Source organism: Gopherus flavomarginatus, chromosome 2, assembly GCF_025201925.1.
Source record: "Gopherus flavomarginatus isolate rGopFla2 chromosome 2, rGopFla2.mat.asm, whole genome shotgun sequence".
Taxonomy (NCBI): domain Eukaryota; kingdom Metazoa; phylum Chordata; order Testudines; family Testudinidae; genus Gopherus; species Gopherus flavomarginatus.
The window spans coordinates 28,838,273-28,865,341 of record NC_066618.1 but is presented as its reverse complement, the minus strand read 5'-3'; the positions used below and the strand labels follow the sequence as shown (position 1 = coordinate 28,865,341).

General features: G+C 41.8%; 1 protein-coding gene across 12 annotated transcripts in view; it reads left to right on the top strand.

Moving 5' to 3' along the window:
- The window catches only part of CREM (cAMP responsive element modulator), a 69,827-nt gene that overhangs the window by 26,178 nt on the left and 16,580 nt on the right, over nt 1-27,069 (top strand). For 2 of the 12 annotated variants that reach the window (XM_050939134.1, XM_050939133.1), the window contains exons 3-6: nt 2,662-2,808; nt 12,274-12,371; nt 12,660-12,802; nt 22,701-22,889. In XM_050939134.1, the coding sequence (XP_050795091.1) occupies nt 2,662-2,808; nt 12,274-12,371; nt 12,660-12,802; nt 22,701-22,889 (577 nt within the window). The other 10 variants (XM_050939145.1, XM_050939146.1, XM_050939136.1 and 7 more) reach the window with 7 other exon arrangements.

Below are 27,069 nucleotides of genomic sequence, written 5' to 3'. Positions count from 1 at the left end.
GCAGCCCTTCCCAGCTTGATGTCATTTGCAAATTTTATAAGCATACTCTCCACTCCATTATCAAAGATATTTAATGACAATATTGAATAGTACTGGACCCAGGACTACCACTTTGGGACCCCACTAGATACGCCTTCTCAGTTTGACAGCAAACCATTGATAACCATTATTTGAGTATGGTCTTTCAACTAGTTGTGCACCCATCTTGTAGTAATTTCATCTAGCCCCCATTTCCCTAGTTCGCTTATGAGACATATATCTACTGTTTTCCGCTATCCACTAGGCAGTGACCGTATCAAAGAATTAAATTAGGTTGGTTTGGCATGATTTGTCCTCGACAAATCCATGCTGGTGTTCCTTATGACCCTATTATCTTCCAGGTGCTTACAAATTTATTGTTTAATAATTTTGTAGTACGTATTGACAATTTAGAATGCTTTGAAAGTATTTAGAATCAACCCTTGTTTGTTCCTTGTAATGGCTCTTGTGTGAAGCTAGTTACCACCAGTTAAAATCTGGATCATATTCTGAGTTCATATTAAGTGTCCATCTTTTAGACTGGCTGGCTCTTGGGCTCAAAATGTCAGCATCTTAATGACAATACGAGTGTGTGTGTTATAGAGTGGAGAAAGCTTTGGGTGTCTTTGATGCTTATTTTTAGAAGCCTTTTTCAGGCTGAGATGGTTTCCTTTTGGGAGTTGTAAGAAGCCCTCTACTTTTAGCTTTCCCAAGAGAGTCTGTTCAGATTCCTGTTGACAATTTAACAGTTATGCAATAAATATATTAATAGGAGTTGACCAGATCCTGTCTACTTTACTTGTAAAACTTCCTTCTTCAGGTGTGGTTGATTCAGCACCCAGGCTTTTTGATGGTACTGCATTTTTCTACACTTCCTAGGAATAAATAACAGGAAGATAACATTTTCATCAGACAGACCTTTTGTCTTAACAAATGACCTTTTGCCAGCAGAGTTTTCCCACAGAAATATTGCTCAGGAATCACTAATCAAAATCTTCAGGGATCATTAATCAAAGACCTTTCAACAGTCGGATTTTTTTTCTTGTATTATGAATGTCTCAGATACTTTGGAAAAGGAGACAGAATGCAATTATCATGATCTTTTAGATCCATTCTGGCCTGTTTACATCTTGTATTTCAATATTCTGTTCCTGTCAGTGTGTCCTCTCCACCTTCTCCTGCTCATAGATCTATTGTCTCAGAGTAGTCCAGCTTTGAGATGTGACCACTCTCCACCAGATACATCTTTGGGATGCTAACCAAGGCAGACTGGAAAAAAATCCTGGAGAATGATGAATTCTTGTAACCTTAAACACAAGCAAATTGTTTTTATCCAGTTCACACTGAAGAGCTGAAAAAGATGTACTGTCTATTCTCTTCTTCTACAAATCCTATGTAATTGTCTTTGTTCTTTTCTTCTATATCATCTATTCTTCTTGTGTCCAGGATTAGGCATGATTTGCCAGAGACAGATTCAGATCTATTAACAGTGATCTTAAAAATCTTCCCTTTGCTTCATGACAGTTTCCAGTCTTGTTTACCTCTCCATAGGACAATATTTCCATCCCTTCAATATCTCTGACAGCTGGATGACTATAGGCATTTCTAAGAGTTTTTTTTAAATCTAGAATGGCATATGCTTTAAATTTAGAGGTATCATAATTCCACAAGATGTCTCACAAAATTTGGTTTGAGAAACCCGGAAAAGAGAGAAAATTGCACTGTCAATTATTTAAAGTTTACTGGTGCTTTTTAAAGGGGTTTTGACTACCTGTTGGCAGACAAACTGATAAAATTTAACATGTCCCACTATAGGGATTAGAATATTTCTTCTCCCAACCAGTATCTGGATCTCTGATAGTCTCTGGTGCAGTAGTAAAGCCTGAGGGAGGAAGATGTTGTTGTAGAATACTGTAAGAAAGAGGCCAGAATGATTGCTAATCTGGGTAAGAAACCATATTCCTCCACCATGTCAGCCTTGAGGATTGAAAATCATCAGTTGTGGTGTATTGTTGTTTATACTGCAGTAGTGTTGAGAGGCGCTGGCCCCATTGTGCTAGGTAATATAGATACAGTCCTTGCTTCGAAGAGTTTACAATCCAAGTATTGCTTTAGTGATGCAACTGTTTTATCATGGGAAAAAATTGTTCTCTATATTAGAACATCTTCCTGAAGAATACAAGTAGAAAGCCAAAGATTATAAAAGAGGACCAAGGATTTCATACCACTGATTGAGAATATCCTATCATGATTGGATTTGTTCACCCGATACAGATACTTCTAGCTGAGATCTCTGTGACTCTTTCCTAAAGTACAAGCCAGGGGTAGAAGATTTAGTCTTTGAAAGCTTGGAGATCTTTTATAAAAAACAGACAGGGTCCTTGAAAAATTAAGACAAAAGGTCAAGATTTTAAAAAGTGACAAGTGTTTTTTATTGGTCACCAACTTGAGACAGCTTAAAGGTATACAATTAGCACAAATAGTAACAATTTTGTCCTAGTAATAAGTAGCATAATGTGTATTTTCTTCTTGCAGTTTGGCTCAAAATGTTATCATTTAACTTATCTGTGTTATTGCTTTTTGAAGTATCTGTTGAAATCCACAGAGCACTTTATTTAAACATGATTATCATAATTCTTGCAGGTTTCTATAGCTGGATCAAGTGCTGGAAGAGGATCTCCAGCTGTAACTCTAGTACAGTTGCCTTCTGGTCAAACTGTACCCGTCCAGGGAGTGATTCAAGCCACACAGCCATCAGTGATTCAGTCACCACCAATGCAGGCTGTTCAGGTTAGCTGTCTTTTATATTTTTTGCTGTTGTTATTGATTATTTTAAGCTTGTAGTTTCTTCTTCCTCCCCCATTTTGAAACCTCCACCTTAGATCTTCAATTTTCCAACTTCTTTCTTACCTATGGATAGAAGACCCACTTCTGCCATGATGCTCATGGGGAACTGATAATAGCTAGGCAGGTGGTGTGCAGAGATTCATTAATATTTCTTGTTTATCTTTTAAAGAAATGATGCCTTAGAACCCTCAATTTGTGTAATAGCAAACTTGTATAATCACATGACCCTATTTTAATGACTCTTCCACTTCGTTTTCTCATTTGGTTGTTCTGCTCCTTCCACATCTTGTCTCAAATGGGATTATTAACTCTACAGTGCATGGATTATCTCTTCAATGTATTAGCAGAAAGTCTAGAATAATGGGACCTCTATACTGATGAGAGTATCTGGGAGCAATACAAATAAAAGTATTATAAATACAGCTTCTCTTATTGTTTATTCTTAGCAGCAACCATTATTGCGTCTGGGTTTGCTTTGCATGATAAAGATAAAAATAAAAAATGGCTACAAAAGAAATAGCATATATTTGGCAAACCTTCACAAACCTGATCTTGCTTAAGTTAGAAAATGGGGACCAGTGTACTAAGCACCAGGAGTTTTCAGAGATTCTCATAAGTGAAAAGACTGGACAAAAATATCTTACAACTACTCTGAAAGCGATCAGGTTTAGGAGTATTTGCTGTGAGTGGCAATACCTTGCCTAATCTTATCCTCAGCTCCCTCAAATTTTACTCTTGACACAGACAGCAGAAGTGTTCCTTCCAAAGAGAGGTGGACTCTTGGATAACTGGAATCTACTTCTCACTTGCTATCATCACCATTCTTCAACTCAGTTTAGATCGGAACAAATATACAAAAATAAAATATTTGCCCCGTGGCTTGAAGTCACCCAGCAAGAGAAGTATTTCCCCTGGATTTCTCACCGACTGTCTCTTTTATTAGAGGAATAGGAACCAACTGCTCTCTTGTAGTGGGTATTGGGCCAGCTACAGCTGTCCTGTCTTCTCCTACAATCAGGGTGTAAGGAAGGAAGCACTTGTGCCCAGTTAACCCTGGTTGGTTGCTTCCTTTTTTCCCTTACCTTTGGGAATATGGTTATTAAAGGGAGGTAGGGTGTTTCGGTCCTGACAGGATTCCAAAAGCCCTAAAGGGCCGGTATACCCCATTACATGAGCAATTATAGATTTCATCAGATCCTTAAAGTATTCTCCCCATCCAATCAGCAGCACCTCCTTATTAAGCTGGCTTTCATCCAGGACCTTATTTCTACTAGACATTGGGACACTGAGGAAACGGTAATAGTTTAAGGCCCAACCCTTGGTCAGGGCGGGGCAGCAAATGCTGAATCAGTAGGCTCAGGCCTTTGGTCAGAGCTGAGCAACAGTAGCAGTTTAAAGGCCCAGCCCTTGGTTAGGGCGGGGCAGCAAACACTGAGTCAGTAAGCTTGGGCCTTGGGTCAGGACCAAGCAACAATAGCAATTTTAAAGGCCCAGCCCTTGGTCAGGGCGGCCGTAAACGCTGAATCAGTAAGCTCAGGCCTTGGGGCAGGGCTGAGCAACAGTACCAGTTTATAGGCCCAGCCCTTGGTCAGGGCGGGCAGCAAATGCTGGGTCAGTAGTATCAGTTATCGGCCTCCTCAGGCCAGGGAGAGGGGGAGTCTGCCACCCCGGAGGCACCTCCTCCTGGTAGCGAGCGCGGGGAAGCTCCAGCCAGTCCAGGCGGCTCCCCTGAGTCGCCAGGTCTCCCAGTTTCGAGCTCCCGGACGGACGTCTGTTTTCTCTGGCCGCTGGGGCCTGACTGAGCTCTGAGGGCTGGCTTTTATAGTTCCGGGTCGCCGCCTGACCTTTTGAGGGGCGGGCTCCGAGCTCCGAAGCTCCACCCACTCTGGCCTCTGCCAGGGCTTGACCCTCTCCGGGGAGGAGGGGAGCCACGCCGGCCCACTACAGTGACAGAGTATTTTGGGACACTATAGCCTTTTGAGTGAAAAAGCTGTTACCCAAAATTAGGGATCATAACTGCTCTGCATTGTGGTGAATGTTTTGCATTTCAGCTCATTCTTTGAAGCTTCTTTTTTTTCCCCACCCAGTCCCCTCTGCATTTTGCCAGGTGTCTACAGCAGATTCATAGGAGGGATGAAGAAAGAGGGGCTGAAGGGCCTTTACCCACCCTGCCCTTGAACTTTAACTTGGCCTTGTAGTTAAACACCAATCTAGAGCTGTGAGCTGGAGTAGAGCTGGGAAGGGATGGAAATGGTGAAAGCTTGTAGAATTAGCAGCTCTGGCTGCTCTCTAATGAAGTTTTTCTCTGTGATAATCCCTCACCAAACAGCAAGTGTTAAGTATTTTTATCATATCATTAAAAAAAATCCATAGGTACAGAATTCATTACAACAGATAAATTGTATAGCCCTTTCATTGGTTTAACCCCCAATTATATGTACAGATAGCCAAGAAATGACATGTATTGATTTTGGCCACTTTCTCCACATATGCTACATGCTTAAGGCTAGATCTGCTAGTGCAGGGGTTCTCGATCTTCTTCTTTCTGATTCTACACACACACACACACACACACACACACACACACACACACACACACACACACACACACACACACACACACACACACACACACACACACACACACACACACACACACACACACACAGATTTTCTGCATATAAAAGCTTGGGCCGGCATTAGGGGATAGCAAGCGGGGCAGTTGCCTGGGGCCCATACCAAAGAGGTCCCTGCGAAGCTAAGTTGCTCAGGCTTTGGCTTCAGCCTTGGGTGGGCAGGGCTCAGGGACCTGGGCTTCAGCCCCATTCAGTGGGGCTTCAGTTTTCTGCTCTGAGCCCCAGTGACTCTAACTCCAGCCCTGCTTGGTGGACCAGCTGAAACCTGCTTGGGGCCTCCCAGGGAGCCCTGGACCCCAGGTTGAGAACCACTGTCCTAATGTATCTCAGCAATGCACATCATTATAAGGGACCTCAAGGAGACCACTCTGTCCGACGTTTAGGGTGACAAGACAGCAAATGTGAAAAATTGGGATGGGATGTGGGGTAATAGGAGCCTATATAAGAAAAAGACCCACAAATTGGGACTATCCCTATAAAATCGGGACATCTGGTCACCCTACTGACCTTATTTCTGGATAACATCATGTTCCTGCCCTGCCCCGCCCCTTGGACCTCTGACATGCCTCCAGCCTGCCTTGGAGTGACCCTTTGCCTAGGCTAGGGGAATCCTTAAGGCAACTTTAAGTCCCCTTTGTCAACCTTCATGATTTCTGTAAGAGTAATGAGCAGAACCTCCACAAATTGATTCTGCTCATCCCAGCTGGGTTTTGCAGTCTAGTTTAAAATTAGGTTTGTTCACAGTTTCAGAAATACCTTTCATTATGTTTTTGAAATATTTGGATGCTTCATTTTACTGTGTATGTCCCACACTATCCTAGCAAGCGCCGTGCTGTGCAAAATGATTTTGAGCAGAAATGGAATTGCAGTTAAATCAGTAAAGGAAAAGAGACGTTAGGTTTCTTTGTTTACAGTAACCTGTAGGTCTCTGAAGTCATGGCCTCTGACTGTTTATACTCTTGGGATGAGGTGCCCTAATGCCACAAGTTTTCAGAATCTTCCAGGAATTCATGCCCTTTCAGATCCATGCAAGTTCTGCTTTGTGCCCCAAATGTTTAGAGCCCTAGGTTATGTGAGACAGGTACAGCGATCATCTGAGTTCTATCTTTTCTGATGTTAGCTCCAGATTAGGAACCTTTACTGTGTCCAAGTCTGACTCTGTCAGACTTCTAGCTCACTTTTGTTGAATCAAGTTAATATTTAGATAGTTTAAAAATAGTCTAATCTACAAAAAACTGTAAAAAACTGTAAAAAAACTACAAAAAACTGTCTCTATGTGAATATGCTATTTTCCATATAACTAATATAACTGCACAGTTCCACTTTTGCACATATCCTACACAACTGTGGACTGAGCAGTTAAATGAATCATGTAAATAGTGTTTTGCCTTACTTGGTTAATTGCAATTTCAGTTTTGCACAAAATAATATCTGCTGGTGTATACTGTGGCTTAGCTGTGCGGTTTTTTGCTTTTAAAATCGCCAAACCTGAAGTTAATATGTAAAAAATGATGCTAATGCAACTCTAAGAAAATGTGAAAATGTAAACTCACAAAAGTCAAGAAAGTTCTAAAGTTAAAGTTTGTACACTAATACTAACCTAGCCCTAGTGCACATGTGGTATGTAGTATTTTAGATGATCGTTTATGTTGTTAAATGTATTCCTTAATTTTTGGACGCTAACTTGATTTCTGTGGCTGTGGTGAGGTTACCACAGCAACTTTAATGTTTGTATTTAATGTATATTGTGCATTAGCATTGAAGTTAAAATTAAAGTTGTGTTAGTATAACATTTTGCATTTAGCAGTTAATTTGACTTTGGTATTAAGTTGAAATTGATTAATGCTGTAATTGCAATTTAAGAAATTGTTATATTTTACTAGTTGATAGCAATCTACTTTTTTGAATGGATGTGATTAACAACATGGTACACTTATTCACCTCTGGCAGGTTTTTTTTGCCTAAAATTAGAAATATAAAATTTGGATTACCTTTATTTCTCCAAACTGGAGATCGCCAGACAGAAAAAAAATTAATGTAGGTTTTAAATTGGTGTCCACATGATGATGTATGATGGAAATGTCGGAATTCAAATTTGGGTATAGTCTTATAGTTTATAATGAATGAGTGTACAAAATTTCAAGGTTCCACCACACTGAACATGGAAATTATTTACATGTAGGACTCCATGTCTGTCACGGAGGTCGTGGAAGTCACAGATTCTGTGATTTTCCATGATCTCCATGACTTCTGCAGAGACCAGTGTGGCTGACTTCAAGGCTGCCCAAGCAGCTGGCTGCTGGGACAACCAGAGCAGCCACTGCTCCAACGGCCCCTGGCAGTGGTTCCCAGCCGGCCAGCTGGAGCAGCCCCTGCTCTGGTAGCCCTGGGCAGAGTAAGGCCTCATCTACACTGAAAGCTAGCAATGTGATTCCTCTTTCCATGTACACACTCTCGTGCTAGTTCTCACCAACCTAGAGCGAGTATAAATGGCAGTGTGGCTGTGAAGTATCAGAGGGGTAGCCGTGTTAGTCTGGATCTGTAAAAGCAGCAAAGAATCCTGTGGCACCTTATAGACTAACAGACGTTTTGGAGCATGAGCTTTCGTGAGTGAATACCCACTTCATCAGATGCATGTAGTGGAAATTTCCAGGGGCAGGTATATATATGCAGGCAAGCTAGAGATAATGAGGTTAGTTCAATCAGGGAGGATGAGGCCCTGTTCTGTGGTGTGGCTGTGGTAGCATATATGGTGGCAACTGAGGCACAGCCTAGATGTGCCGAATATGTATCCACAGCTAAACTGCCTCCATTGCCGCTATGTGTGTTACTGTGGCTATGCTGTTGTTTATACTCGTACTTGCTCAATCAGAGCTAGTGCAAGTATGTGTACATGAGCAGGGAATCACAGCTGAGCTCATAGTGTAGACGTAGCCTATAAATCAGTCTCCCTTGTGATGGGCCACCCCTGGCCCCGAGGTGCCACCTGATACATTGGGGTACCACTGAGTCCGCCTGTTCCGCCAGCCTGGGCTCCCTTACACTGTCCTGCTGAACCAGGCCCTCATGCCTTCTCCAGCACACACATAGGTAGGGACACACCCAGCTGCAGAAAGACACAGACACTGAAATCATCACTGCACGGGAATGCTTCATCTGAGGAATTACCCAGCATTCAAGTGCACACCTCCTCTGGAGCGTAAACCCAAAATTTTATTGTCTTGCACTGCACAGAGAACTGGGCAGCATAAGCGCATGAAATTTGCTCCCTCCCTCAAAGTGGAGGAAGATACCTATAGTTTTTTGCACCCCAGTTATGAATTGCACAAACTAGTTTTAGAAAAAACAAAACAAGGTTATTAACTACATAAGATAGAAGCTCAATGCTTCTCCCCCTCTCTGTCTTTGTTTCTTAGAAGTTTCCAGCAGTCATCCTGGGCAGGGATTCAGTGAAAAACAACTGCTCATTATGTCACTTCCCTGACTTCAGTAGGTTTTACATATGCTGGGAATTTTTTGTTTTCCAGTGTGGTTCCTCCCTCCCTCCCCCCAGTGGAAAAATACTGGTATTCTATCATGGAGTCCAGTACCAGGTGACATAATCACATGACCCTGCAGTGTCAAAGCAGCCATAAGTCAAAGGCCTTGTTTGTAGCATCCCAGGAATGTGGGAGAGTAGCATCTTCAAAGACCTGTTGTTCTCCCTAATGGTTCATTGACTTGTGCCCAGCCAGCAGTTTCCCCAGGAATTGAAATTAGGGGGGGTGTTCGAATTTACGGGTGGGGGGGGCAGGGCCAATGAGATATATAAAAGAGATATAAATAAAGTAAATATTTTGTTAGGATAATGCAAATTTAACATAAGGATACTGCAAGTTACACCAAAACACATAACAGGTCTAGATTTTTAACAAAATATAATCTTTAAAAAAAAATGTATTTAATTTAAATTGACTTTTGAAAAGTCAGCCATCATGGAATAAGAGGGAAGTCCTCTAATGGATCAATAACTGGTTAAAATATGAGAAACAAGGGGTAGGAATAAATTATCAGTTTTCAGAATGTAGAGAGATAAATAGTGGTATCCCAGAGGGGCCAGTACTGGGACCATTACTATTCAACATACTCATAAATGATCTGAAAAAATAGGTAAAAAGTGAGGTGGCAAAATTTTCAGATGATACAAAGCTATTCAAGATAGTTAAGTCCCAGGCAGACTGCGAAGAGTTACAAAGGGGTCTCACAAAACTGGGTGACTGGGAAACAAAATGGCAGATGAAATTCTGTGTTGACAAATGCAAAGTAATGCACCTTGGAAAACAATCGCAATTATACATACAAAATGAAGGAGTCTGAATTAGCTGTTAACACTCGAGAGAGATCTTGGAGTCATTGTGGATAGTTCTTTGAAAACATCTGCTCAATGTGCAGCGGCAGTCAAAAAAGCAAACAGAATGTTGGGAATCATTAAGAAAGGAATAGATAATAAGACAGAAAATATCATACTGCTTCTGTATAAATCCATGGTATGTGTACACCTTGAATACTATGTGCAGATCTGGTCACTCTATCCCGAAAGAGAGAGATTGGAAATGGAAAAGGTATAGAGATGGGCAACTAAACGATTAGGGGTATGAAACGAGGAGAAATTAAAATGACTAGGAATTTTCAGCTTAGACAAGAGACGACTAAGGGGGGATGTGATAGAGGTCTATAAAATCTTGACTGGTGTGAAAAAAGCGAATAAAGAAATGTTATTGAATTCTTCAAATAACACAAGAACTAGCAGGTTTCAGAGTAGCAGCAATATTAGTCTGTATCCGCAAAAAGAACAGGAGTTCTTTGGCACCTTAGAGACTAACAAATTTATTTGAGCATAAGCTTTCGTGGGCTACAGCCCACTTCATCAGATGCATAGAATGGAACATATAGTGAGGAGATATATATACGTACAGAGAACATGAAAAGGTGGGAGTTGCCCAATCAACTCTAAGAGGCTAGTTAATTAAGATGAGCTGTTGTCAGCAGGAGAAAAAAACTTTTGTAGTGATAATCAAGATGACCGATTTAAGACAGTTTGACAAGAAGGTGTGAGGATACTTAACATGGGGAAATAGATTCAATGTGTGTAATGGCTCAGCCATTCCCAGTCTCTATTTAAGCCTAAATTGATTGTATCTAGTTTGCATATTAATTCAAGTTCAGCAGTTTCTTGTTGGAGTCTGTTTTTGAAGCTTTTCTGTTTCAAAATTGCCACCTTTAAATCTGTTACTGAATGGCCAGAGAGGTTGAAGTGTTCTCCTACTGGTTTTTGAATGTTATGATTCCTGATATCAGATTTGTGTCCATTTATTCTTTTGTGTAGAGACTGTCCGGTTTGGCCAATGTACATGGCAGAGGGGCATTGCTGGCACATGATGGCATATATCACATTGGTGGATGTGCAGGTGAACAAGCCCCTGATGGCGTGGCTGATGTGATTAGGTCCTGTTATGGTGCCACTTGAATAGATATGTGGACAGAGTTGGCATTGGGCTTTCTTGCAAGGATAGGTTCCTTTTTGTTTTTGTTCTGTGATGTATGGTTGCTGGTGAGTATTTGCTTCAGGTTGGGAGTGCTCTCTGTAAGTGAGGACAGGTCTGTCTCCCAAGATCTGGGAGAGTGAGGGATCATCTTTCAGGATAGGTTGTAGATCTTTGATGATACGCTGGAGAGGTTTTAGATGGAGGCTGAAGGTAACGGCTAGTGGCGTTCTGTTATTTTCTTTGTTGGGCCTGTCTTGTAGTAGGTGACTTCTGGGTACTCTTCTGGTTCTGTCAATCTGTTTTTTCACTTCAGCAGGTGGGCATTGTAGTTTTAAGAATGCTTGATCTTGTAGGTGTTTGTCTCTGTCTGAGGGATTGGAGCAAATGCGATTGTACCTTAGAGCTTGGCTGAAGACAGTGGATTGAGATGTGTCCTGGTTAGAAGCTGGAGGCATGTAGGTAAGTATAGCAGTCAGTAGGTTTCCAGTATAGGGTGGTGTTTATGTGACCATTGCTTATTAGCACAGTAGTGTCAAGGAAATGGACCGCTTGTGTGGATTGGTCTAGGCTGAGGTCGATAGTGGGATGGAAATTGTTGAAATCATGGTGGAATTCCTCAAGGGCTTCTTGTCCATAGGTCCAGATGATGAAGATGTCATCAGTGTAGAGTAGGGTCATTAGGGGAATGAGAGCTAAGGAAGCATTGTTCTAAGTCAGCCATAAAAATGTTGGCATACTATGTGGCCATGCGGGTACCCATAGCAGTGCTGCTGACTTGAAGGTATATATTGTCCCCAAATGTGAAATAGTTGTGGGTGAGGACAAAGTTGCAAAGTTCAGACACCAGGTTTGGCACGTAACTAGTTCACAAAACTGCAGGGGGGTGTTGGGGAAATTCAAGGGGGGTATAGGGAAATCACTGTGCCCAGCTAACCAGCCAGACTGATTGCATTTTGTCTGGTGGGCTTTCCCCAGGTGCAAACACTTTTGTAGTACAGATGTATAGTCAATATTCCTAACTTTAGATACAAAAAAGATACATGCATACAAATATGATAATTCTATTCAGTAAATCATAACCTTTCCAATGATAGCTCACAAGACCCATCTTGCATAAAATGTCTTAGATATGCTATACTCATATTATAACAATATTTCTATGAAGAATATGGGGTGTAGTGTCACAACCCTGTTACCAGCATCTGTATTATACAAGATGATGAATTTCAGAAATTTTGGAATTATAGGTTACATCAGTTGCAAATGCAGAGGACTCTGCAGACTCGGAGGGTGTAATTGATTCTCAAAAACGTAGGGAGATTCTTTCAAGAAGGCCTTCATACCGGTAAGTTTATGCTTTTTAAAAACTAGCTTAACTGCCACATACTGCTTATATTACTACTGATACTATCTGAAGAAAAGCTCTGTGTACACTCCAAAGTTTGTCTCTATTACCATCAGAAGTTGGTCCAATAAAAGATATTACTTCACCCACCTTGTCTTGCTAATATCCTGAAACCAATGTGCTACTCATAGTATAAATATCAGTAAAAGACAGTCCTCAAAATGTTTCTCTTATGGGCATTGATTTTAAATGTGTACTTTAAATTAAATTGTTTAAATTATGTTTTAGAAAAATTCTGAATGAACTATCTTCTGATGCTACTGGTGTCCCTAAGATTGAAGAGGAAAAGTCAGAGGAAGAAGGAACACCTTCTGGCATCCCTGCAATGGCAGTACCAACCAGCCTATATCAGACTAGCACAGGGCAATACAGTATGTATGCTAAGATACAGTATAGCATCTTAATTTTAAAAAAACCTGTTACTGTCTTTTGCTGAATTTAAAAATAGCAGAGTGAAAAATTGAGAGAGCTATTTGAACCAGGAAAAAGAGAATGAGATTTATCTTCATATTTGTCCAAGAGGATTGCAGATTGCATCTTCTGCCACATCACATTAGCAAAAATAAACCTTTTTCTGGTCTGTTTCCCTCCCACCTCAAAGCCTCTGTTAGTTTCCCAAACTTGGGGTGATTTTGAAATCAAGTCCATCACTGTACAGTGCTTTAAAGAATGGAAGAACCAGGCATTGCCTGAAAGAGGCAAAATGTAGGTGTCTCTCTTGTCTTTTCCATACACAGGTATTTGTATATTATAAGAATTTTTTGTTTTTCATTATTGTATTGTTTTAATGGTGTAATAAAGGTGCATGTTGATTGGAAAATGTTGATTAAAACATTAATACAGTGCAATACAAAGTTGTATGTGACTATGACTCACTTTTTTATCTTAAAAATGTAATACCATTTTGCTAATCTAATGCAAAATATCAGTACTATAAAATTAAGTGGTGTGAAATAGAATATTCATTGTATTTAAATCTCTAATTGTGTCAGTAATCAAGTCATCTGAAGAATCCGTGTACTATATGGTTACTTATTACATGTCATATTCATCCTATTATTTATGGTTAAGGCTAAGATTTTGTCATGGTTATTTTTAGTAAAAGTCATGGACATGTCATGGGTAATAAATAAAAATTCACAGAAGCCATGACCTGTCTGTGACTTTTGCTGCTGCTACTCCATGGTTTCCCCAGCCTCCTTGATGGCTGGGAGCTGTGGGGTTTCCCCTCTGCCTGCGGCAGCTAGGAGCTGCAAGGTGACTGTATTTCCCAAAGAGAAAACGGGACACCCCCAGTCACATGCTCGAGGTGTCCCTCTGCCCCTGCGCGAGACTGTCGCCCATTGATGGAACCCTGAGAAGGGCCCCCTCAGGAGTCTGTCACCTGTCGCTTGAACCTTGCAGGGGGCCCCACTGTCGCCTGTCGCTGGAATCCTGCCAGGGCCCTGCTGGCTGCCAGTTCCAAAGTCCCACAGCCCCTGGAACTGAAGCAGAGAATGACCATGATCTCCATGATATAAACATAACCTTGTTTATGGTATGAATTGACATATAATTTGTAATGAGATAGAGACCATAATTTAGGGATAAGCACAGGAAGGAAAGGTACAGTGGAACTTTCTATCTTATCTCTCAGTTTTCTGACTTTTGATTGATTTTCAAATCTTCCTGTTGCATTAACAATAATTTTCTGTAATAATAATTAACCATAAGCTACAATAATTAACCATAAGCTTCTGTCATAAACAGATAGCTAAGGGTTAATGTTCTTTTACCTGTAAAGGGTTAACAAAGGGAACCAAACACCTGACCAGAGGACCAATCAGGAAACAAGACTTTTTCAAATCTGGGTGGAGGGAAGTTTTGGGTGTGAGTTCTTTGTTCTTTGTCTCGGTTCGGTGACCCTCTTGGCTCTGAGAGTGATCTTTCTATCTCCAGGCTTTCTAATCTTCTGTTTCCAAGTTGTAAGTACAAGGATAGTAAGACAATAGGTTTATATTGTTTTTTTTGTATTTACATGTGTGTAGTTGCTGGAATGTGTTAAATTGTATTCTTTTTGGATAAGGCTGTTTATTCATTTTTTCTTTTAAGCAATTGACCCTGTATATTGTCACCTTGATACAGAGACCAATTTTATGTCCTTTTTCTTTCTTTTTATATAAAGCTTTCTTTTTAAGACCTGTTTGAGTGTTTTTCACTGGTTAAGGCTAAGAAACGAAGGGAGGGGGAAAATCTCTTTGTGTTAGATTTACTAAGCCTGACTTGGCATACCCTCTGGGTGAGGGGGGAGAGAGATTTGATCTCTCGGTACTTGTGTTTCAAGGACTTGAAGCAGGGAGGGTGGAATCCCTTTGTTTAGATTCACGGAGCTTGAATCTGTATATCTCTCCAGGAACCCAGGGAGGGAACACCTGGAGGGGAAGAGGGAGAAGGGAAGTGGGTTATTTCCCTTTGTGGTGAGACTCAGGGCATCTGAGTCTTGGGGGTTCCCCAGGGAAGGTTTTGGGGAGACCAGAGTGAGCCAGACACTGGAATTCTGGCTGATGGCAGTGATATCAGATCCAAGCTGATAATTAGGTTTGGAGGTTTCATGCTAGCTTCTCATGTTCTGAACTCTAAGGTTCAGATCTGAGTAGGACATTTATGACAGCTTCAATTTCCAATTGCTCATCGTTTTTCTCTAAACAGCAGTAGAAAAAATAGCTTCATAGCAGTATTCCTCAAAGATTTTTTCTTGCTTTATTTACATGTTAAACATTTCACACCTCACTATGAATGTTAGATTTTGCAGTCATTTCTCTTCTGTGGGTTGAATTTCCATTAATCTTTTTCCTTTTTATGTAGAATTTTTATAGCATTAAAAACAAAGAATGTACTGTTACAATGAGTCATTTATGTCTCAGGTCTTCTCATGTGTAGAAATAATGAAGATTTTTATTAAAAACAGCAGTGTATTTTCTCCTACACAATGGGAGGAAAATGGCAAGGCGATCTGCTTTTTCTGAAGTATGTATATGAGAACAGAGGACTCCTATTAAAATGTTAACAATGGAACTTAGAAAAGGATAGAATAGCTCTTTCTAAATAAATAAATTCTTTAACTGTTCTTAGAATTCCTCTAGCTATCCTTTATAATTTGTAAAGGTAAAATGATTTTATCAACACTGAGAAAACAAAATTTACATTTAACACTGAACTACTAATTACTATTCTTTATATTCATTATTACTCTGGTTGTAGAGATGTTAATGGTGATGACCAAATTAAGGTTCTGTAGAATAGTGGTTCTCAACCAGGGGTCCAGGCCCTGTGGGGGACTGCAAATAGTTTTCATTTGGTCCGCCAAACAGTGCCAGTGTTAGACTTGCTGAGGGTCAGGGTAGAAAGCTGAAGCCCCACCACATGGGTATGAAGCCTGGGTCCCTGAGCCCTGCCACCCGGGGCTGAAGCCGAAGCCTGAGCAACTTAGCTTTGTGGGGGCCTCTGTGGCATGAGGCCCCAGGCAATTGCCCCGCTTGCTATCCCCTAATGCTGCCCCTGGCTTTCATATGCTGAAAACCAGTTGTCATGGCACAGGTGGGCTGTGGAGTTTTTATAGCATGGGCAGGGGGAGGGCTCAGAAAGAAAAAGGTTGAGGACCCGTGCTCAAAAGTCCTTAAAACCATTGGGTCTAAAAAGTAAGGGCATTGATACTCACTCCTGTTAGATGCAGAGTCCTTAATACCCAGTGACTGCAACAGTAGTGCTCAGGACCTCTTGGGAGCTGCTCACAACTTGAACCACTCAGCTGGAGAGTGTATTTATTAGTTGTGTTCAGCTTTTCATTTTAGGTCGTCATGACCAAACTACAGTTTTATCAAGAGACTCAGTTTTGAAGTTATATTAAAAAATGTGAAGAATTCATTCTAAAATGTAGCCTTTTCAGGAAAACCTGAATAGGCTTGAAGGAATGGAAGTAGCAAAACACAAAGCAATAGAGTTGTTGAATGTGTCCAAGACTGAAAAGAAAATAAATGCCAGAAGAAACTATCTGCATTTGGAAATTAAACACAAATTCAGTTATTACTTATGCTACGCAGCAACTTTCAGTACATATAAAAGAAGCTCTTCATGGTTTATAGTTCAGTTTTGCTTTGTTGCAGTCAGTATGAAGTTGGATGCTGATCTGAATGGAAACAGAATTGGGCCTTATGTATGAAGGGTTAAATATTTCCATTAGCCTCAATAATTAGTATAAAATACTATTACTAAGTGCTACAAAGAATAAATCTTTCTGTGAAAAATTCCTTTAGTCATGTTTTCCAACTTTTAATTTTCTTAACTATGTTCCCATGTCAGAATTAATGTAGCCACCATTAATGCCAAAATTATTTTTTCTTCTTAAATATCACTGATCTACTAGTTTTGGGTTGGGTTGGTTCTAGTTGCAATGAGACATTTATCAAGTTTGTCATGCAAGGGGAACTCCCTAGTGTCTGTGGAGAGGTATTGTTACAGACATACAATCAATATTCATCCCTACAGGTTTGTGATGAACTGGGAGTTAAAACATCTTAACTCAGCAGCCAGGTAATCTGGGGACCTGTGTTTTCACTAGTCACATCATTGTCTTCTTCCTGGTGACTAAGGTCTGAGGTGTCGTTCAGTAAAGCCTGAAGAACTCCCATGCTTTCATTAATCAGGACTTCCACCTCCTGGGCTTCAGGAAGTCAGCAGCACTCCTGGGCATTCTTGCATCAGTCTACTCCACATTTTTCCACTTTCATTTTGGGATTTTTTGGAGAAAATACTCTCCAGGTGGCCATCCTCCCTCTTTGGGCTCAGAGGTCACTCTTGTGTCTAATCTGAAAAAACATTTTAAAACTTTACTCTGATTATTTTTGTGACTGTTTAGTGAGTTTCGTTAAGAAATTTAATGTTTTAATATGAAATTAAGTGCAAATTCTAGTATCAATAATTTTTAAAATTGTAATTGCACATCACTTTCTTTTGTTATAATTTGCTAAAACTGTACTGACTAGTAGTGCCTGTGTTTTTCTCTATTTTAATTGGAATATTTGTTCAGTAAGACATCTACTTTGCAATAAGCAAAATAAATGTATCACCAATGTCTGCTTGAGTTAGCAGAGTCCATAAGAAATTTAACTAAATCTTATTTAATCTAATTTTAAAAAGGCTTTGGCATGAGCCTGATCTAGAAGCGTCCTGATGCATGCTGTTCTTCCCTCATATAAGAAATCGTACTGATATCTTAGAACAACATGTTCTGCATTTTTAGACTGATTTCATGTACAGTATTTGTTAAATACATTTGCAGCAGTATGCTTCAAGATTAGGCACTGTTCAAGGAATGCAGATACCAGCCTTCATATGCGACGATGAGTCTGATTTGGGATCTCTGTTTTTAAAGCTGTATCTTTTTGCAAGCAGTTTTCTTACTCCATAATTTAATAGTTCATTAACTAGATCTGAAAAAGTTCTTCATTGTATGTGAAAAGGACAAAAACCTTAAAACAAAATCCCATCCATCTTTTATTGCAGTGAACTCCAGTATATTAGATCTACCTTTGCTCAAGGGAGTTATAGCAAAATGTTTCTTGAGATGCTTCTCGTTTTTGTCAGAATTGTCATGTGAAAGAAAAGTTAGAGTTGAGAGTTAATCCAAGTTGTAGTAGTGATGGTCAGTTACTGCTCAATACTGGCAGTTGAAATTTTAGGTTTGACCATTTGGAATTTACTGTTGTTTTATAAAAAGATACCATATTGCCTAACTGCTTCCTTTTGGGTCTTGAGCTTTTAAGCACAAATCCTCAGTCATAGTGAGTTTATCACTTGGTTCCAGCCACCTATAATCCTAAGGAGCTGTTATGTCAGCCAAGAATTGACACAGCATAAAGATTCCCTGGCCACTTCCCCTTTGTCATTTTCAGGGTGGGCAGGATGGAGGAAGGGTTGAAGGTTCCTAGCAAACTGGAGGTTAAAAAAATAGTCATTTTTGGCAACTAATGCTACCAAGCTTAGCGAAGAGTCAAACAGGATGCTGAGAGGCTGTATGCCTTCACACTCCTTTGATGAATGAGGACTATATGTCTTTGGAAGGTGGAAACATCTTGATCAGCTCTTGGAAATATTTCCCCTCTCTGTCCAGCATCACTTCAGTCTTGCCTGGGTTCAGTTCAGTCCAGCTGCTCTTCATCCAAGAACTAATTTCCTGTAAACATTCTGATATAGAATCATAGAATATCAGGGTTGGAAGGGACCTCAGGAGGTCATCTAGTCCAACCCTCTGCTCAAAGCCTGACCAATCCCCCACTAAATCATTCCAGCCAGGGCTTTGTCAAGCCTGACCTTAAAACCTCTAAGGAATGAGATTCTACCACCTCCCTAGGTAACCAAGTGCAGTGCTTCACGACCCTCCTAGTGAAAAAGTATTTCCTAATATCCAACCTAAACCTCCCCCACTGCAACTTGAGACCATTACTCCTTGTTCTGTCATCTGGTACCACTGAGAACAGTCTAGTTCTATCCTCTTTGGAACCTCCTTTCGGGTAGTTGAAAGCAGCTATCAAATCCTCCCTCATTCTTCTCATCTGCAGACTAAACAATCCCAGTTCCCTCAGCCTCTCCTCATAAGTCATGTGCTCCAGCCCCCTAATCATTTTTGTTGCCGTCTCCTGGACTCTTTCCAATTTTTCCACATCCTTCTTGTAGTGCGAGGCCCAAAACTGTACACAGTACTCCAGATGAGGCCTCACCAATGTCGAATAGAGGGGAGTGATCACGTCCCTCGATCTGCTGGCAATGCCCCTACTTATACAGCCCAAAATGCCATTAGCCTTCTTGGCAACAAGGGCACACTGTTGACGCATATCCAGCTTCTCGTCCACTGTAACCCCTAGGTCCTTTTCTGCAGAACTGCTTCCTAGCCATTTGGTCCCTAGTCTGTAATAGTGAATGAGATTCTTCCGTCCTAAGTGCAGGACTCTGCACTTGTCCTTGTTGAACCTCATCAGGTTTCTTTTGGCCCAGTCCTCTAATTGGTCTAGGTCCCTCTGTATCCTATCGCTACCCTCCAGCGTATCTACCACTCCTCCCAGTTTAGTGTCATCTGCAAACTTGCTGAGAGTGCAGTCCACGCCATCCTCCAGATCATTAATAAAGATATTGAACAAAACCGGCCCCAGGACTGACCCTTGGGGCACTCTGCTTGAAACCGGCTGCCAACTATACATAGACTCATAGACTCTAGGACTGGAAGGGACCTCGAGAGGTCATCGAGTCCAGTCCCCTGCCCTCATGGCAGGACCAAATACTGTCTAGACCATCCCTAATAGACATTTATCTAACCTACTCTTAAATATCTCCAGAGATGGAGATTCCACAACTTCCCTAGGCAATCTATTCCAGTGTTTAACTACCCTGACAGTTAGGAACTTTTTCCTAATGTCCAACCTAAATCTCCCTTGCTGCAGTTTAAGCCCATTGCTTCTTGTTCTATCATTGGAGGCTAAAGTGAACAAGTTTTCTCCCTCCTCCTGATGACACCCTTTTAGATACCTGAAAACTGCTATCATGTCCCCTCTCAGTCTTCTCTTTTCCAAACTAAATAAACCCAATTCTTTCAGCCTTCCTTCATAGGTCATGTTCTCAAGACCTTTAATCATTCTTGTTGCTCTTTTCTGGACCCTCTCCAATTTCTCCACATCTTTCTTGAAATGCGGTGCCCAGAACTGGACACAATACTCCAGTTGAGGCCTAACCAGCGCAGAGTAAAGCGGAAGAATGACTTCTCGTGTCTTGTTTACAACACACCTGTTAATGCATGCCAGAATCACGTTTGCTTTTTTTGCAACAGTATCACACTGTTGACTCATATTAAGCTTGTGGTCCACTATGACCCCTAGATCTCTTTCTGCCATACTGCTTCCTAGACAGTCTCCTCCCATTCTGTATGTGTGAAACTGATTGTTCCTTCCTAAGTGGAGCACTTTGCATTTATCTTTATTGAACTTCATCCTGTTTACCTCAGACCATTTCTCCAATTTGTTCAGATCATTTTGAATTTTGACCCTGTCCTCCAAAGCAGTTGCAATCCCTCCCAGTTTGGTATCGTCCGCAAACTCAATAAGCGTACTTTCTATGCCAACATCTAAATCGTTGATGAAGATATTGAACAGAGCCGGTTCCAAAACAGACCCCTGCGGAACCCCACTTGTTATACCTTTCCAGCAGGATTGGGAGCCATTAATAACTACTCTGTGAGTATGGTTATCCAGCCAGTTATGCACCCACCTTATAGTAGCCCCATCTAAATTGTACTTTCCTAGTTTATCTATAAGAATATCATGCGAGACCGTATCAAATGCCTTACTAAAGTCTAGGTGTATCACATCCACCGCTTCTCCCTTATCCACAAGGCTCGTTATCCTATCAAAGAATGCTATCAGATTAGTTTGACACGATTTGTTCTTTACAAATCCATGCTGGCTATTCCCTATCACCTTACCACCTTCCAAGTGTTTGCAGATGATTTCTTTAATTACTTGCTCCATTATCTTCCCTGGCACAGAAGTTAAACTAACTGGTCTGTAGTTTGCTGGGTTGTTTTTATTTCCCTTTTTATAGATGGGCACTATATTGGAGCCGTTGATCACTACCCGTTGTTAGTAGAGGCAGTGGTTACATGTTAGTAGAGGCAATGGTTACATCAGCTGAGAATGAGAGAGAGAGTTGAGTCGGATTGACATAATGTTGGCAACTGAGTCTGTGATGTCTCATTATCTCTCCCAGTATTGAAGAGAAGTGGGGATAGTATGGATCCCTGTTGGACCTCACAGGTGAGGGCCTTTGGAGAGAAGGAGCAGTTGTTTATCTCCATTCTCTGAGTTCTGTTGGAGAGGAACAATAGCAGTCTATACTGCTGGCCATTTACTCCTGCTATGTCATGTAGATGTGTTAGTACTACTTTGTGGTCCATTGTATCAAAGTGTGCGGAGAGGTCCACAGTATAAGCATGTTGATCTTACCTGTGTCCATGGCCATGAGGAGGTAATCTTGTATGCCACTAGAGCCCTCGGTATGGTGTGTCCTGATCTGAGCCCTGATTGTGAGGTATCCAGGATATTGACTGCTGTCACATGTTGCTAGAGCTTAGCGGTTACTATTTTCTAAATGATTTTGCCCAGAAACAGGAGATTGGAGATGGGACAGTAGTTGGAAAGATCTTCAGGGTTGATTGTTGGTTTCTTGAGAATTGGGCAAACTATTGTATTTTTCTAGGACTTTGGTAGATGTGCTTCTCTGAAAGAGGCATTGACTATTTCCATTAGTGCTTTGCTTAATAGTTCTTCACTGGCTTTTCTGGGTCAGGAGGGAAATAGATCTGCTTCACTGATTGTGATTCTAATATTTTTTCAGGGTTTTTTCAGGGACCAAACTCAGTCATGGGTGATGGGGAGGATAATACAATCTAGTTAGGGGTAGAATTTTCTTTCCAAGTTAGCTTTATATATGTATTCAGTTAATCTTATAATTAAAGTATGTTGACAGTTCTTCACAGCTTTAGAATTTGGATACTCGGGCTATACAGTCTGGGTTGATTAGGCAGTTCACTATGCAAGATATCTCTGTAGGCCTTGATTCTGCCATGTTGATTCTGGAGCAGTAGAAGGTTCATTTTGCCATCTTTACTGCAGTAGCATAGTCTTGTAAGTGTTATTTTGTGCTATGGTGGAGAATTCAAAATGTTTCTACCTTTCTAGGTATGCTCTTTCTAGGTATACTCTTTACCTGCCATAGCTCATCTGTGACCCATAGTGATCACTGTTGTCTGTGCGAAGGGACAGTGTGGGCCAACCTGTTGATAGTAGTGAATAACATGGTACTGTACTGTTGTACAAACTCATTTGTACCTTGGCCTTGTGTTTGGGTGGCTTGTTCTCCTGGGATGAATGGAAAACATTAGAGTTGCTGGGACTGTAAACTGAAAAAAAATGGGTAAAATAGTGCATTCTCCATGTGATTGACCCAAAAAGTGAATAATACAAAATAGGAGTATGACACATAAGAGGCTAGTACAGTTTTTTAAAAATATATTAATTCAGCATGCCATGCCATATTATTAGTTCTGCAAATTTCTTTAAGCACAGAAATGATTGGAAGTCTCTATCTGATGAAAAAAAACTTTCTTCCCAAAGTGGTAAATATAGTATAATATGTTGTATATATTTGTTTCTATCGCGTAATCTGTTTTTTTCTTTTTGCGTTCAGTTGCCATAGCCCAAGGTGGAGCAATCCAGATTTCTAATCCAGCATCTGATGGCGTCCAGGGACTGCAGACATTAACAATGACAAATTCAGGAGCTCCTCAGCCAGGTGCTACCATTGTGCAATATGCAGCACAAACACCTGATGGCACACAGCAGTTTTTTGTACCTGGAAGCCAAGTTGTTGTCCAAGGTATATTTTGTGATCTACTGCATTTTAGATTTATACAAATTATTTTTTCACAAAGTGCTTTTTGTTGGTGTGCACATTATGGTGATGTTAAATGAGTGGAAGAATTACTAATAAAAGGAACTGAGAAAGTTAGTGTTAGGAGAAGAGTGGGTTGGTTTGCTCACTAAGGGCAGCTACTCTCATTTGAAAATAAATGTTTATGTACTTTAGAGGAAATATGATAATGAGGGAAGAGCATGATGACATTGCTGGCTCCTATGTACACTTTTGTCCAGGCTTTGCGAGATAGTGTTTCATAGTAGGCCAAGAGTGGAGTGGTGCAGTTTGAGTTCGATTGGAAGTTGCTGTGTAATTGGAGTAAATAAAATGAAATTCAGAATTCTTCTTCGCATGCTTGCTCATGTTGATTCCATTCTAGGTGTGTGTGTGTGTGCCCACATCCACAGTTGTTGGAGATTTTTGCCTTAGCAGTATCCGTAGGGCTGGCTGTGGCGCCCTCTGGAGTGCCATGCTCATGCATCTGTATATTAGGCACCACCTGTCCTACACCCTCTCAGTTCCTTCTTACTGCCTGTGACAGTTGATCAAAGTGCCTTGTCTTGCCTCGCAAGAGTGTTAGTGGTTTTTCTAACAGCCCATTGACTGTCTTCTTTGTATATAGTTCTCAGATAGTTAGTTAGTCATTAAGTGATAAGTGTTAGGTGTTAGTTTAGTAGTTAGAGTACCAGCAGGGACTTCGCCCCAGGGTGGGGCATGCCCCATTCCCTGGGCTTCAAACCATGTTCATCACGCAACAGGTCTATACCTGTTAGTGACCCCTACAGCAGCTGTTTGAAGTATTTGGAAGCGTCCCATATAAAGGAGAAGTGCAGGATTTGTAAGAACTTTTTTGTCCCAGAATCCAGAAAGAGTGCATCATCCGCCTGAAAGCCCTCCCCATGGAGGCTGCACTTCACCTGGTGTTGGAGCCTTCCTTATTGGACTCTGTGCTCAGCACCTGAGCGTCAGTGCAGAGCACTCCACCAGCACCAGGTTCCTCCTGGCACCATTCCCCTTCGCCAGTGCCCAAAAAGCATCAACAGAAAAGAAACTCCCCAGCACCATCCAAGGAGGGGAAGGGGTCTCTGGACATAGGTCCCCGTTCAGGCCGCACATCCACCATGGAGCTGCAACGGGATGCCGCTGTGGTCAGACCCTCTAGCCCAACCAGGGATCTTCCTTCAACTCCTGGGAGTGGTAGGGGACCCCGGCTCCTACTGGGGCCTGCAACACCCGAGGTTGCCCAGGTGGCTAAAGACCTGATGGTCATACTGGTACCAAATACACCACACCTGGTACTGGATGTGCCTAAGACCCGGCAACCCATCAAGGGTTGATCGTGGGGTCAGGTGCAGAGAAACGTCAATCTGGTGATCTGTTGTGATCTGGGTATTTTGATAAATACAGAAAAATCAACTCTGATACCAGTGCAATGGATAGAGTTCATTGGGGTGGTCCTCGACTCCACTCAGGCCAGAGCCTTTCTCCCTGAGACCTGGTTCTGAGCCATGACAGACCTGATCTTGTACATGTGGGCTAAACCTCTCACCACCGCTCACATGTGCCTGAGATTGTTGGGCCACTTGACAGTCTGTACTTACAGGGTCTGGCACATGTGGCTCCATCTCAGGGCCCTACAGGTGTTGCTGGTGTCGGTCTACCTCCCAACAGACACAACATAGACTGTGTAGTCAGGGTACTGGACCACATACCGTCGTCACTCGTATGGTGATCAAATCCCATATCGGTGCTGGAGGGAGTTCCCTTTGCAGCCCGATCCTCGTCAGTAACCCTGGTCTCCGATGCCTTGGATCTGGGATGTGGAGCCCACTTAGACAATCTCAGCACACAAGGACGTTGGTCGAGTCACAATCGCCCCTTCCATATTAACATCAGACAGGTCAGAGTGGTTCACTTGGCCTGCCAAGCTTTCCTGTCTCATCTGAGGGGCAGGGTGGTTTAGATCCTGACAGACAACACTGCTGCAATGTTCTGTATCAACAAACAAGATGGAGCTTGCTTGTCAGCCCTTTGCAGGAAGTTCTTCAGCGGTGGAACTTCTGTTTTCATCATGCCATTCATCTTGCAGCCATGCACTTCCCTGAGGCCAGGAACACATTGGCAGTTCCCCTCAGCAGGACCTTCTTGTCTCGCCATGAATGGGCACTCCATCTGGAGATCTGGAGATGATCAGCATCATCTTCCAAATACAGGGGACTCCATGGGTGGACTTGTTTGCATCCAGGTAGAGCAGGAAGTGCCACGTTTTCTGTTTGATTCAGGGGATTGATGGAGGCTCTCTGTCAGGCACCTTTCTGCTCCCATAGTCGTATGCCTTCCCTCCAGTGCCATTAATCCACAGAGTTCTCATGAAAATCAAATAGGACAGGGCAAAGGTGATCCTCAGAGTACTGGCTTTGCCACGCCAGCATTGGTTCAGCCCACTGCTGGACCTCTTTGTGGATGCCCTGCTACAGTTGTTGCTTCAGCTGGACTTGATGTCACAGAGCCACAGCAGTCTTCTGCACCCCAACCTGGCAGCGCTGCACCTGATGGGGTTGGCTGCTGCATGGTTAAATATGGAGGAGCAGGAATGCTCGGCCCATGTCCAACAAGTCCTGTTGGGCAGCAGAAAACTCTCCACCAGGGTGAACTACCTGACCAAAGAAAAGCAATTCACGTACTGGGTGTTGGACCAAGGTATTCGGCCCAAACAGGCCTCGCTGCAGTCAGTCCTGGACTACCTCCTGCATCTCAAGCTCCAAAGTCTGTCTCTTTCATCTACCAAGGTTTGGTTGGCCATTATTTCCCCCTCCTATCCCCCGTCCCAGGGCAGGTCAGTCTTTGCTCATGACACGACAGTCCAATTTCTAAAAGTTCTGAAGCGATTCTACCCTCACGTCTGGGATTCAGTACCTCCATGGGACTTAAATCTCATGCTGTCTAGGTTCACTGGCTCCCCCTTCGAATCTTTGGCATCCTGTTCCCTCCTTCTCCTCTTGTGGAAGGGCTTAGCAATAACATCTGCCTGTAGGGTCTCTGAGATTAGGGCACTTACCTTGGAGCCGCCCTACACTGTGTTCTACAAGGACAAGGTCCAGAAAGAAGCCTCATTCTCAAAGGTATAACATTTGTACTTATGGAGTACTGGAGTCTCAGGGCATTGCTAAGGAGCTACAGAGCCTTTCACCTGTAGGTCATGATTTTGAGTCCTTCCCCATTCAGCAAGGATTGTTCCCATCTAATGGATGTTTGGTAGTCCCATATGATATAAGATTGGTGGGTCCCAGTTTGAGTTCCTGTGTCACAAACTCATCACTGTGTTTTGTACTTCGTTGTAGGCTCTTTGGGGCAGAGACTGTGCCTTACCATGTTTTTGTACAGTGCCTAGCACAAGGGGGCCCTGGTCTCAATTGGGTCTTCTAGGAAAAGCTCCAGCCAGGGGAACAAAATCTCCTTAATCACTATAAATTTGTAGAAGTTGGCAATTCTATAATTGTCACACACATTGGGGGTGGGCAGAAAGAGTTGAAAAATTAGAAGGCAGACCAAAAATTATGATTTATACTTCTTTAAAAAAATCTCTTGTTTTTTTTTGTCTAATTTAACCATTTTTAGGGATCTGACTCATGATTTTTGGAATTGGCAATACTAAGATTATGAAATAATTTCCATCAGACTTTGCTGTCAATGTGTCTTTGAGTCTAATTTACAAGTAGATCTGTGAGTGTGGTCTGTAAATTAGGAACGTATGTAAATTAGAATAAACCAAAGCTAGGCTACAGAAATATGAAAGGATGCTTTATCATCAAAAACAGTGTTTTTGGGCTGCAGTTTTAGTGAGCTGTTCCAGGACAAAGCACGTTAATGACAGAGGTAGGCTAGTGAGGTCATTGTGATGTCAGTGTTCCTGCTTGTAATCCTGCACATGCTTGCTAGTTTGGAACATTTCATGTTGGGCTGTGATAGAGCAACAAGAGAATCCTATATGCAAAAGCTGATCATGGCTGTAACAGGAGATGAAACAGGTAGGAATCTCTTGTCAGGGTCTTTAAAATAGCAGTTTCTATACTTTATTTGGAAATCCAGAAAAGATTTCATACTAGCAGTATGTGGAACTTGTTTTTAAAACTTGTTGAAG